This window comes from Myotis nattereri (genome assembly GCF_964212035.1).
Source record: "Myotis nattereri genome assembly, chromosome: 3".
Classification (NCBI taxonomy): Eukaryota; Metazoa; Chordata; class Mammalia; order Chiroptera; family Vespertilionidae; genus Myotis; species Myotis nattereri.
The window spans coordinates 189605363-189619714 of record NC_138077.1 but is presented as its reverse complement, the minus strand read 5'-3'; the positions used below and the strand labels follow the sequence as shown (position 1 = coordinate 189619714).

General features: G+C 38.0%; 1 protein-coding gene across 1 annotated transcript in view; it reads left to right on the top strand.

The window, feature by feature from the left end:
- Window positions 1-14352, top strand: part of LOC308515252 (phosphatidylinositol 3-kinase regulatory subunit gamma) — an 84330-nt gene that overhangs the window by 46624 nt on the left and 23354 nt on the right. The window contains exons 2-5 of the mRNA XM_081085864.1: window positions 2340-2448; window positions 4359-4457; window positions 7101-7281; window positions 8175-8300. Of these exons, the coding sequence (XP_080941990.1) occupies window positions 2340-2448; window positions 4359-4457; window positions 7101-7281; window positions 8175-8300 (515 nt within the window). The remainder of the gene's footprint in view (window positions 1-2339; window positions 2449-4358; window positions 4458-7100; window positions 7282-8174; window positions 8301-14352) is intronic.

The window sequence follows — 14352 nt, the reverse complement described above, 5'->3', positions numbered from 1 at the left end:
CAGCTTCCCAGCCACCCAGGGCCACCCGAGGCTCAGGTAACCAGGGCCAGCTGAAGCTTATGCTGCCAGCAGTGGCAGCAGCAGAAGTGTAATGGGGGCATCGCCTGCCCCTGATCACCAGGTCGCCTCCCGCCCTTGAGGGATCCCCCCTCCAGTGCATGAATTTTCATGCACTGCACCTCTAGTAGATATATAAGCCCTGGAAGTACAGAGAGTCCCAAACAAAATTAACCCAAAGAGGCCCATATGAAGACTCATCATAAATAAAATGCCAAAGGTTAAAAACAAAGAGAGAACTTTAAAAGCATCAAGAGAAAAGCAGTCTTCTACAAGGGCGTGTCCTTAAATCTGTCAGCTGATTTCTCAACTGAAACTTTGCAGGACAGATGGGATTGGCACAAAATATTCAGTGATGAAAACTAAAGACCTACAATCAGATTACTCTAACCAGTAAAGCTATTATTTAGAATTGAAGGACAGCCTTCAATTGGCTGGTGTGGCTCATTTGCTTGAGTGTCCTCCCACGCACCTTGAGGTTGCTGTTCTATTTCCCCGTCAGGGCACATGCCCAGGTTATAGGTTTGAACCCCAGTATGGGGCATGCAGGAGGCAGCTGATTGATCTTTCTCTCCCTTTCTATTTAAAATCAATTCTATATAATAAAAGGCTAACATGCAAATCGACTGGTGAAACGACCAGTCACTATGATGTGCACTGACCACCAGGGGGCAGATGCTCAATGCAGGAGCTGCCCCCTGGTGGTCAATGTGCTCCCACAGGAGGAGTGCCGCTCAGCCAGAAGCCCTGAGGTGGGCTCATGGCTGGCGAGCACAGCGGTGATGGTGGGAGCCTCTCCTGCCTCTGGGTCAGTCAGACATCCCCTGAGGGCTCCCGGACGGTGAGAGGGCACAGGACAGGCTGAGGGGGACCCCCCCACCCTCCCCAGTGCACGAAATTCATGCACTGGGCCTCTAGTAAAAACATACTTTAAAAAAAGAATTGAAGGACAGATAAAGAGCTTCCCAGACAAGAAAAAGCTAAGGGAGTTCATCACCACCAAATTAGTATTACAAGAAATGTTAAAGGTCCTTCTTTAAAAAGATAAAAAATATGAAAAATAAGATGGCAATAACTACATATCTATCAACAATTACTTTAAATGTAAATGGATTAAATGCTCCAATCAAAAGACATGGACAGTGGCAGAATGGATAACAAAACAAGACCTTTTCATATGCTGTCTACAAGAGACTCACTTCAGATCAAAAGACATATAAAGACAAAATAAAGATGTAGAAAAAGATATTTAATAAAAATGGAAACAAAACAAAACATAAAAGCTTGGGTAGCAATTGTTAAACCAGGCAAAATCGACTTTACATAGACAAACAAAGTCTACAATAGGAGACAAAGAAGGACCCAGCAACTCCACTTCTGGGTATTTATCCAAAGAAACCCAAAACACTAAATCAAAAGGTCATGTACATCCATATATTCATTGCAACATTATTTACAGTAGCCAAGATATGGAAGCAACCTAAGTTTCCATCGGCAGATGAATGGATAAAGTAGTGGTGCATATATTCAATGGAATATGACTCAGCCATAAAAAAGAATGAAATCTTAGCATCTGCAACAACATGGTTGGACCTAGTGGGTGTTGTGCTCAGTGAAATAAGCCAGAGAAAGACAAATGCCAGATTATTTCACTTACATGTGGAATCTAAACAAACAAGCAGAACAGAAATTGTAATAACTATGTATGGTGTCGTATGGGTACTAGATTTATCTGGGTTATCATTTTGTAAGTTATATAAATGCCTAATCCTGGGGTTGTACACGTGAAACTAATATAATATTCTATGCCAATGTATTTAAAAATAAATTTAAAAATATAGGAAGAGTAAAAACCTCAAATAGCTTGAAAATTATACTTTTCAGGCAATTGTTGTTATAGTTTTGAAAGGATTTTTTTGACTAATGTTTAAGATTTAACATAAGCACTGGCCAGGTTGGTTGAGTATCGTCCCATGCATCAAAAGGTTCCCATGCATCAAAAGGTTGCCGGTTCAAATCCCAGTTAGGGTGCGTGTGGGAGGCAACCGATCAGTGTTTCTCTCTCATATCCGATGTCTCTGTCTCTCTTATCTGTCTTCCTTCCTCCCCCTTCACCCCCTCCCTCTCACTCTAAAATCAGTAAAAACATTTTAGAAAAAAAGTTCTATTTGATTTATAATTATTTGAATCTCAGTGTACATTGGTTAATGAGTGGTTCCTGACTGAGGAAATAAAACAAATTATAATTTACATCTACAAAATAATATTCATTTTTCTTCTAGCTCTTCCACCAAAGCCACCTAAGCCAATGACTTCAGCTGTTACAAATGGAATGAAGGACAATTCTGTTTCTCTTCAGGATGCAGAATGGTACTGGGGGGATATTTCAAGGTAACTAGAATGCAGCTATTATTGAATGTATTTTTTTAAAAATCACTTTTTAGAATTAGTAGTTAAAATACTTTAATGTCCCATTAATTGTCATTTAAAGATGACCATTTAAGAGATTGTGTGGTAACATTTCAAAAGTTTCTAAATGCTTCCCCCCCCCCCCAAATGACAAGAAAATCTTTAAATTATGGGTGTGATTTTACTTTTAATACTATATTGGGGCTATATTTCTGAATAAGTAATACATACTCTTAAGATAGTTACACATATCTTAGGGTGAAAGATACTTATAGGTACTTAATTTTCCTTACCTTTTGTCTCTAAGGCAGTAGTAGTACCACAGTCTTTACATGTGCAAGAATCAATTGGGTGGGGCTTAGGAATCTGCATTTAACAACCTCCCCAAGTGATTTTGATACACTCCACACACCTCATTTTGGGAAACAGGACTCTTGGACAGATTTCTCTTTGAGTAAAATGTGGTTTTGGAAATATTTGAATCTAGAGAAGGAATATATATATATACACACACACACACACACACACACACACACACTACATATATATATGTATGTATATATGTATATATATATTTAAAATTTGAATATTACATTTCCTTGTTTTTAAAAAACACTACACATTTCAGCCAACTCAGGTTTCAGGTTGATACTATATTCCTCAATATGATTGTCTCCCTCTTTCTTTTGTCTCTTCTCTCCCATTACCAAAATGGCACTCATTTCTTCTTTTCCTTACCCTTTTAACCATCTTTAAATGTACAATTCAGTGGTATAAAGTACATTTACATTGTTGTTCAACTTTCACTACCACCCATATCTGGAACTTATTTCATCTTCCCAAAGTGAAATTCTATACCCATTCATAATACACTAACTCCCCTTTCCTCCTATTTTCCCCAGCCCCTCCCTGACAATCACCATCCTACTTTCGGTTTCTATGAATTTGACTACTCTAGATATCTCATATAAGTGGAATTATACAATATTTATGCCTCCAAAGTTCATCCATGTCATAGCATGTGTCAGAATTTACTTCCTTTTTAAAGCTGAACAATATTTCACTTAATATATATCTACTTATTTATCTGGACATTTGGCTTTGATGAACATTTGGATTGTTTCCAGCTTTTGGCTAGTGAGTAATGTTGCTATAAACATTGTGTGTAAATATGTGTCCATGCTTTCAATTGTTTTGGGTATATACCCAGAAGTGGAATTTTTAGGTTACATGGTAATTCTATGTTTATTTTTTTGAGGAAGACAATATATATTTATATTAAAATTATCAGAAAAAATTTATTTTAGCATTATACAATAAAAGGATCTATTATATTTAAATATCATTTAAATTTATATTTTAAGACCCTGTGGTTCTATAATTCAAGGGTCTTTTATACCCTGCCATTTCCTTTGAGTGTTCCAGTACTGTTCCTTAAAGTCCCAAACCAGCTCCGAAGAGAAATTTATTAACAGTATGCGTTCATATTGGAGGATATTATATTGAAAAATTGTGAATTTAGTGAATTTCTTCCCCTCTGATCAGACAGCTGCCAGTGTTGCTTAAATATAACCTTCTTTCTAAACGGCTGCTGGTTTTTCCTGAAACTCTGCAAGTTCAGAGCTGCCTAAGGAATCCCTAAAGGCTTAATGGAAACACTATCTCTTATAGATAGTTGAAATCTGGAAAAGTTTAAGAAGTAAATAGCCCTTCCTTAAATTGCATAACACCGAAAATCAAAACAGAATGAACATACCTAGAGGGAGGAACTAAATGACCTCTGACGGCCCTATGATTCTATAACTATACCACTTCCCAACTAGCCTTGGTAATAATATATGAAGAGCACAAATGACACTTGTGTTTTTTTCATTTTTACTATAATTCTTCAGGGAGGAGGTAAATGACAAATTACGGGACATGCCAGATGGTACCTTCTTGGTCAGAGATGCCTCAACAAAAATGCAGGGAGATTATACTTTGACTTTGCGGTGAGTATTTTTCAGCAATTTCATTAGCATTATTTATTTCTGGTATACAAAGATTTCTGTATTTTGTTTAAATCTTTATATATACATTTTTCATATCTTAATTTAATATAGATACATAATTTTTGTTTGGCTAACTATCCTTTTTTATACATTAAACATTTAAATGTTTTATAAAAATGACAATATTTATTTTTTGGTAGCAATAAAGTGAAAAAGCTTTATTGTAAGGAAATAAGATGTATACTGTTGACCATGAGTGTAGAAGAAGTGATGTGCACAGTGTAAGGTTGTTCATGATATGTTGGGAATCCACCCCTCTAATAACCCTATTATTTTCCTTAATGCAGACTTCAGCGTTAAAACTCAGCCTTATTTAGGATGATGATGATATGTAGAAGATAAAGCAATTCTCAATCTGTATCATGCTATCCACGTGGGCATATTAGAATCTCATAAGTGGTGGTTGTATCCCTTTTATATTTACAAAAGTGGGACATATATTTTTTAAAAATTAGGAAAACTTCTTTAGATATTCCCACATTTAATTTTAACCATTAAAATCGCCTAATTACAATAAAGTCTTATGATTTTTAAAAAAATAAAGTGACTATCTAAAGAAAAGAATAATAACAATAGCAACAATAACAACTTTCTTGTACTAAGCATTTTACATGTAATAACTTATTTCTCACAACAACCTTATGACATGTAGGTATTAATATTTCCATTTTATAGATGAGGCAACTAAAACTTAAACTGATTAAGAAAGTTGCCTCACGACACATACTAGTAGCTAGTAAGTGGCAAAGGATAGGCTCAAATACAGATTAATCTGGCTCTTTGCTGCCTTTCCATCCTAGTATCTTTAAGAAAAAGAATCCCATATTTTATGCTAGAAATTTGGAGTCACTATATTAGTTTCTGGTAATGACACTGAAAGAAATTAATGCCATAGGACTTCAGTTGAGCTGAGGAATAATCAGTGTTCCCTGTTGATTCAACACAGTTTTTTCTCATTCTAGTCAGGCTTCTGTCTTATCACTCTACAGCAGTGGTTCTCAACCTTCCTAATGCCACGACCCTTTAATACAGTTCCTCATGTTGTGGTGACCCCCAACCATAAAATTATTTTCGTTGCTACTTCATAACTGTAATTTTGCTACCGTTATGAATCGTAATGTAAATATCTGATATGCAGGATGTATTTTCATTGTTACAAATTGAACATAATTAAAGCATAGTGATTAATCACAAAAACAATATGTAATTATATATGTGTTTTCCGATGGTTGTAGGTGACCCCTGTGAAAGGGTCATTTGACCCCCAAAGGGGTCGCGACCCACCGGTTGAGAACCGCTGCTCTACAGGGTTCTCTGTATTCATTTTCCCACAGTGAAGCTTGTCCTGTCCCTTGGCTTTAATATACAGATATGCAGTGAGATTCATAAACCTTATCTCCAGCTCTGACCTTCAGAACTCCAGATGCATATATCCAGTTGCCTGCTTGCTTTTGCCGCTAGATAACTAGGGGAGATACTAATTTTAACATGGTCAGTGCAGAATTTTTATTTCAATCCCAACTCCCCTACCCAAACTGTTTCTCTTCAAGTCTTCACTCTTTTTAAGCAATAGAACCACCATCTCTACAGTTACTCAAGCCACAAGTCTTTCCTCCTCTCTTTCTCTCACTCTCATATCCAAGTCATCATTAAGTAAATCCTGCCAACTGTACCTTCAAATCTATATTAGTAATTTCTTCACATTTCTCTCCTATCTAAATCTAAGCCACCATCATCTTGCTTGATCTTTTGCAGTCACCTCCTGACAGGCCTCCCAGCATCTTAAAATTTCTAACCTTCCCCATCCCTGTTGACTCATTTTCTGCACAGCAGCCAGAATGATCATTTACAACAATATTCTTCAAGACAGTTGTCTGTAGGCATGTCTTTTCCCTCTCCTTTCATTGTCTTTAATCCATTCCAGCCAGGCTTCCATCCTTACCATTCAACTGAAACAATTTTATCAAGATCACTTAGCGATCTCTACTTTGTCAAGCCTCAGTTGATTATTTCCTCTTTGTTGAAATGCTTTTTAAAACATTGTTTTTTAGAAAAAAATAAAAAATTAGATAGTTTTTAAGATAAACACTTAGTTCTCCATTCACTTTATTAACTGCTTTCTCTTGGTTTCCTTTGCTGGTTCTTCCTCATACCCTGACCGCTAAACATTGGTGTACCCTTGGGCCCAACCTTGAACCTCTTTTGTTGTTGAGCTGTGCTTATCTACAGTTCAGGAGAAGGTCTGGGCTAGAAGTGTAATTCATTCAGGGAAAAAAAAGATACATAGATTATTTCTCTTAAGTGATTATTTTTGCCAAATTTATTGATACTGACTGCTGTTTAGGTATATTAACCTTTAATAAGCAAGATATTTATAGATAAAAGAAATAGTTGTAAAAATAATATGATATTACATATACTTTTGCACACATACTTACATATGCCTTTTTACCTGTTCTAGCCTCAGCATAATAAAACTTGTTTATTATGTGACATCAAGCTTTCATATCTTCATATGAAAGTAGTAGTACTTCAGTAGAATTTTTTTGGCAAAATCTACAGTTGTTATCTTGTTGTTTACAGGAAAGGAGGCAATAATAAGTTAATAAAAATCTACCACCGAGATGGGAAATACGGCTTTTCTGATCCTCTGACATTTAATTCTGTGGTGGAGCTCATTCACCACTATCATCATGAATCTCTTGCTCAGTACAATCCCAAACTTGATGTGAAGCTGATGTACCCAGTGTCCAAATACCAGCAGGTATGATTACACACGTTCTTTTTTTTTTTTTTTTTTTAAATATATTTTATTGATTTTTCACAGAGAGGAAGGGAGAGGGACAGAGAGTCAGAAACACCGATGAGAGAGAAACATCGATCAGCTGCCTCCTGCACACTCCCCACCGGGGATGTGCCCGCAACCAAGGCACATGCCCTTGACCGGAATCGAACCCGGGACCCTTGAGTCCACAGGCTGACGCTCTATCCACTGAGCCAAACCGGTTAGGGCAAGATTACACACGTTCTTGATAGCTATTCCTCAAGTAATTACTTAACAGGATTATTTGATTCTGACTTACCAGTTAAAAAAAGAAATCTAGTCATTTAAAATTTTCTACTGAAGATTTAAGAATTTTAGAACTTACTTTGTTGCAACTATGAATAGCTTGTTGCATGTATTTATTAACTTTATATAAAATACTTTTGTTGCCTGGCTGGTGTGCTCAGATGGTTGAGCATCAACCTATTAATCAGGAGGTCACGGTTCAATTTCAGTTAGGGCATCTGCCCAGGTTGCAGGCTTGATCCCCAGTAGGGGGCATGCAGGAAGCAGCTGATCAGTGATACTCTCTTATCATTGATGTTTATATTTCTCCCTCTTCCTTCCTCTCTGAAATAAATAAAAATATAGTAAAAAAAATACTTTTGTTTATGTTTTCTATTTATACTTTTTTTCTTAATTTTGAAAGTATTAACTATTTTGTTGTGATATAAGACCGATCTTCGTGTTAACAAAAGGATTTAGTGCTTTTATATGCTTGATATTAATCCAGTGGTTTAAACTTACAGTAGAAATGCAATTTAAAAATAAATAGATGTAGAAATTAATGTAGAATTGTTGACATTCTTTACTTCTTTTGTTTACCTGCACAGGATCAGTTGGTAAAAGAAGATAACATTGATGCAGTAGGTAAAAAACTGCAGGAGTATCACTCTCAGTATCAGGAAAAGAGTAAAGAGTATGACAGGCTATATGAAGAATATACCAGAACATCCCAGGTTAGTATGTTTTTGTTTTTTAGGCCAGTAAGTATGCAACATCATAGTTACATCAAATTTTCTTTAATTCACCTGACAATCTTTAGAGGTCTTAATATCTTAAATAGCCTTTTGGGGACTTTGATGATATAAATTCCTTTCCTATTCATAAATCACTTTTTTATTGGTTAAGGATATATTTTATGTCAGTTAGTGTTAACTAGAATAAGGTTTGACTGCTAGTGACAAAAAATAAAATAACAAAGGCTTCAGATAGAAATTTAGTTTTCTTTTATGCATAGGCATTTCAGGGGTTTTATGGCAACTCCACAGTAATTGGGGCCTAGGTTTCTTCTGTCTTGATGCCTTGCTATCGGTGGAAGTTGGCTTATTCCAATATCAACCATAACAACTATACTCTAGCAATCAGGAAGGAAAAATAGGAACGAGAATAAAAGGAATGTTTCCTATTTTTAAAACTACTTGCTAGAAACACACACTGCTTCCACACTCTTCCCACTGGTTAGATGTAGCTGCAGATCACAACTAGCTGCAGGGGAGGTCTTCTATAACCGTTAGAAAGAATGTGGGAGGTTTGTATTGGTTTGGAGTGATTTCTAAGATATACTAAGTAAAAAATGAAAGCTATAGAAAAATATATGTGGTATACTGTCACTTATGGTTAAAAATTGTGTAGAGGGTGCTATATGTGTACATGTTAATATGTATTCTGATCAGAAACTGATACTGTATATCCTCTGGGTAAGATAATTAAGACAGTGAGAGTCCTAAAGTAGAAAACTTACTCTTTACTATATATACTTTTATATTGTTTGATATATTTTTTTCTGTTTGCATGTATTACCTTCTTAAAATATATAAAATGAAGTGAATTAGAATTCAGGAGATTTATTTTCTAATCCTGGTTATGCTAAAAATTGCTTGTGTCCCTTGAGAGATTATGTGTTTCAGATCCCATCTGTAAGATGGAGATAATGGCAACCCCAACTATATTTGAGTGTGTGTGTGTGTGTGTGTGTATGTGTGTGGGAGAGAGAGATAGGTAATCTGGTTACAAAGGTCAGTATAGCCATCCAAAAAACACTTATTGAACACCTTGTCTAGGCATGATACTATGCTTGACTCCAGAAACACAGAGGGAGAGAGATGAGGCCCTATTCTTCAAAAGTTTGAAGTACTCTGACAATATTTGTTAAACACAATCTGCATTAGTCCAAATGTCAAATTTTAATTCCTTTCCTCTGCATTAAACAAAGCAGTGATGGATTTTACTATATTTGTGTGTGTATACAAGTATACACACAACACACACTATGTTTAATCTCACAAAGAATATTGAATAAAAGATGCAAAAGAATACATATAATACACATCTGTTCATATAATGGACAAAACCAGACAGATGTTAACTTTTTTATTTTGGATGGGAACATAAAGTGATAAAATCATGAAGAATCACAAAGAATCATCATAAAGGATAGTATTATCACCAAGGCAGGGGAGATGGACTGGGAAGAAGAGAGTTGTGATTGGAAAGGATGCACGGAATTTTTGGGGGTGGTGGTAGTGGATGTTTATCCTTTATAATAAAAGCCTAGGTGGCGTCATATGTGACGTCATCACAAGATGGCCAACATAACATGGCCACGACAAGATGGCTGGCAGGGGAGGGCAGTTGTGGGCGATCAGGCCATCAGGGGAGGGCAGTTGGAGGCGACCAGGCTGGCAGGGGATGGCAGTTGGGGACGACCAGGCTGGCAGTGGGGAGGGCAGTTAGGCATCAATCAGGCCAGCATGGAGTGGTTAGGGGGTGATCAGGCTGGCAGGCAGAAGCGGTTAGGGGCAATCAGGCAGGAAGGCAGGCGAGTGGTTAGGAGCCAGCAGGCCCAGATTGTGAGAGGGATGTTCGACTGCCAGTTTAGGCCAGATCCCACAAGGATCGGGCTTAAATCGGCAGTTGGACATCCTCCAAGGGGCCCCAGATTGGAGAGGGTGCAGGCTAGGCTGAGGGACACCCCCCATGCACGAATTTTGTGCACAAGGCCTCTAGTTTTATAATAATTTGTTAAGCTGTGCATTTGTTTTATGCACTTATGTTATATCTCCCACTAAAAATGATAAACATTAAAAACAAATGGCTGGCCTGACTGGTATTGCTCAGTGGTTGAGCATTGTCCTATGAACCAGAAGATCACAGTTCAATTCCCAGTCAGGGCACATACCCAAATTTCAGGCTCCATCCCAGTGCGGACGTGCAGGAGGCAGCTGATCCATGATTCTCTCTCATCATTGATGTTTCTATCTCTCTTCCTCTCTTTTCCTCTATGAAATCAATAAAAAAAAAATATTTTAAAAGGCACATGGCTGCCCTAGCCAGTTTGGGTAGAGCATCGGCCTGTGAACCAAAGGGTCCTGGGTTTGACTCCGGTCAAGGGCACGTACCTTGGTTGCAGGCTCCTCTCTGGCCTGGGCCCTGGTTGGGGCACATGCAATCGATGTGTTTCTCTCACATCAATGTTTCTCTCTGTCTTTCCTTCTCTCTTCCACTCTCCCTAAAAATCAATGAAAAAATATCTTCAGGTGAGGATTAACAAAAAAATAATAATAAAAAATAAAAAGGCACATAGCTGTATACAAAACCAATATGAATATTTTTATAGATCAGAGGTGGAACAGGCGTCCATAATAATAACCATAAATGGAACTTCCAGATTTGGAAATAAGTAGAGGCCACTGAGATTTGGACCTCCCTGGTTTTTCCCTTCTCAGTCTTTGCTGATTTCTCCTCTTTGATCTTGGTCGTCTGCTCTCGCTGGCTTGGGCGCTCACTCGCTCTCTCGCTCACTCGCTCTCTCGCTCTCCCTTCCTCCCTCTCACTCTCTCGCTCTCTCCCCCTACCTCTCCAGATTTATTCCAACTTTTTTTTTTTTTTGAGAGAGAGAGAGAGAGAGAGAGAGAGAGAGAGAAGAGAGAGAGAGAGAGAGAGAGACATTGATTTGTTGTTCCATTTATTTATGCATTCATTGGTTGTTTCTTGTATGTGCCCTGATCTGGGATCGAACCTGCAACCTTGGCTTGTCGAGACAGTTCTCTAACCAACTGAGCTACCGGGCCAGGTCGTCTTCTCTTTTCTAGTTACTTATTTACTCTCTGGTAATTTCAAACCATCTCATGGTTTTACATACCATTATATGCTAGTAACTCCCAAACATCTTTCCAACCTTCCTTTTCCACTCTGCTTTTCTTTTTTCCATAATGCTTCTTACCTTCTAACATACTATGTACTTTACTTACTTACTGTATCTGTTATTTATTGTCTGTATAATCCCCTAAACTATAAGTTCCAGGAAAGCAGAAATCTTTAAGCTTGTTCACTTATGTATCCCAAACACTTCTAAATTCTCTTAGCTCTAGACTCATTCATCCAGCTGCTTAATGAACAGCTTTACTTGGATGTTCAGTAGATATCTCAGATTTGACATGTCCAAAATTGAACCCTGATATTTCACCTCAATACTGTTCTACCCTTTGCCTTTCCCATTTCAGTTGAGAGCAATCATATCCTCAAGATCTTTCAGGCCAAGATCCTTGAAGTCATTCTAGTAGACTCTTTCTATTATACCTTGTATCCAGTCGATCAGGAATTCCTGTTGACTTTACCTTTAGAGTATACCCAGAATTCAACCACTTCTCACCACATTCATTGCTAATACCTTGATCTAAGCCACTATCATTTCTTGCTTTGATTTAGCACAGAAACCTCCTTTCCTTTCCTTATCCATGTTCCCCTTCCCCTAATCAATTCTCGACATAGCAGCTAGGTGATACTTGTAAAGTGTAGGTAAGATCACAGCACTCCTTTGTTTAAGACCCAGCTCTGGTTCCACATTTTACACAGACTGAAAGCCAGAGTTGTTTTTGTAGTGGCCATTATGATCTGTGCCCCTTTTCCTCCTGGACCTCATTTCTTAAACTCTCTTCGCTGTGCCCCAGCCACTCTAGCCTCCTTGCTGCTCCTGGAATATACTAGACCTGCTTCCCACCTTTGTGTTTTGCACTGGCTATTTCCTTGCCTGAAACACATCCTCTGGCCTCAGGTAGTCACCTGGCTAACCCCCTCACCTCTTTCAAGTCTTTGCTCAAATGTTGTTATCAAATAAGGCCTACCTGACAACTTTATTTAAAATTGCAACTCTCCAACCTTCCTTTTCCACTCTGCTTTTCTTTTTTCCATAATGCTTCTTACCTTATAACAAACTATGTATTTTACTTAAACTTACCATATCTGTTATTTATTGTCTGTATAATCCCCTACACTATAAATTCCAGGAAAGCAGAAATCTTTAAGCTTGTTCACTTATGTATCCCAAACACTTCAAATAATGCCTGGCATATAGTTATTGTTTTATTTGTTGAATGAGTCTACGCAAGATAATGAACCCAGAGCCTCCACATTTGGTCAGGGCATGGAGTCAGACTAATGGTGTGAAGCGGAGTCTAGTGGAGGGCTAAGCCCCCTGTGAATAGAAGCTAGAAAAAATGGCCACTGTTGCATGTGGCTTTGGCTTGTATAGAGCTGCACTTCTCCTTTCTTTTCTTCTTTTAAAAAATACAATTTTATTGATTTCAGAGAGAGGAAAGGAGAGGGAGAGAGAGATAGAAGCATCCATGATGAGAGAGAATCATGGATCGGCTGCCCGTTGCACCTCTCCTGTCTGACATGGCTGGAGAAAGCTCCACATGCTGTGAACATGCTTTGTAATAGTGGGGATTTCACAGCATATTATGAGTTCGAAGCAACTGATATGAGACCAGGTTCTGAACTTGGAATCCCTGGTTGGAGAACTGGGTTTGGGGGGCAGATGGAGGCAACCAAATGCCACTAGTAGGTCGAAACTAGAAGAGGGCTAAATTTCTCTATGTGAGAATTCAGAGCAGGACTTGAGATGGGGCTGAGCACAGAAAGCTATGGAGCTTAAAGCCTTGGGAGGTGAGTGAAGAGAGCAAGGATCCAGTAATTAGTGGTACAGGAGATGGGCTGGGACAATAAGTGTTAAACAGAGATTAAATAATTGACGTCCTCTGTTTATAAGTGTTGTAGTGTTCATAAGTATTGTAGAACTCCTTGTGTTGTGTCTTTGTAAGTTTTATAGACTTCCTCTATATTTCTGTGAAATCTTAGATAAAATCTAGATTGCTGTGATATAAGTGAATTCTTCCCAGAGAATGGGAAAGGGATGGTGTTGGTTGGCACAGGGTGAGAATTGACTACAGGTGAGGCTATTTAACATCTGGATTACATATAATTAGGAGGAAAAGTGATTGGACTTAGTGATAGATTGGGATAAGGACAGGAATTTGGCCATGAGATCATTGGTGACCTTGGAAGAGCAGTCTCTGTGGAATGGTGAGTACAGAAGCCAAAATAGAGTGAGTTGGAGTGTGAATGAGAGATGAAGAAAGAGAGACAGCCATATAGACAACTCTTTCAAGAAGTTTAACTGTGACTGGGTGAGGATTTAGGTTAGGGATTTTATTTTTCCAGAGTGGTGTCACTAGAACTTGTTTGTATGTTGATGAGAAGGAACCATTAGATGGGGAGAGTTAATGATGTAAGAGGGGCTGGCTGATGTAATGGATGGAAGTACCTGAGAATGGAAGAGAAGGTGAGCCCCAGAGCACAGGTAGATAAAGGGAGGAGGAAGAAGGAAGGGGTGTAGATCCAGGTAGGTTTATAGTTTTGGTAGTAGATATAGTGACATTGTTTACAGGGGAGCTGCTGCTTGGACAGTGATGTCAAATACTTTCCTGTTTGCTGCCCTATTTACCAACACATATACCAGTGTTAGTAAAGTCTATATTATTGGTGTTTTCTTTGAAGATACAGGGCCAGAGCTTTGTAAGTATTTTCTAACTTTACAAGGGTGCCAGTACCCTTTACTATAATTTCAGAGTGCAGAATTTGTAGCTAAATATTTAGATGTGGGCATTTCAATAAGTTTGCAGTACTATTTGAGATATGTATAATATTACCTCACTTATATGGGACATC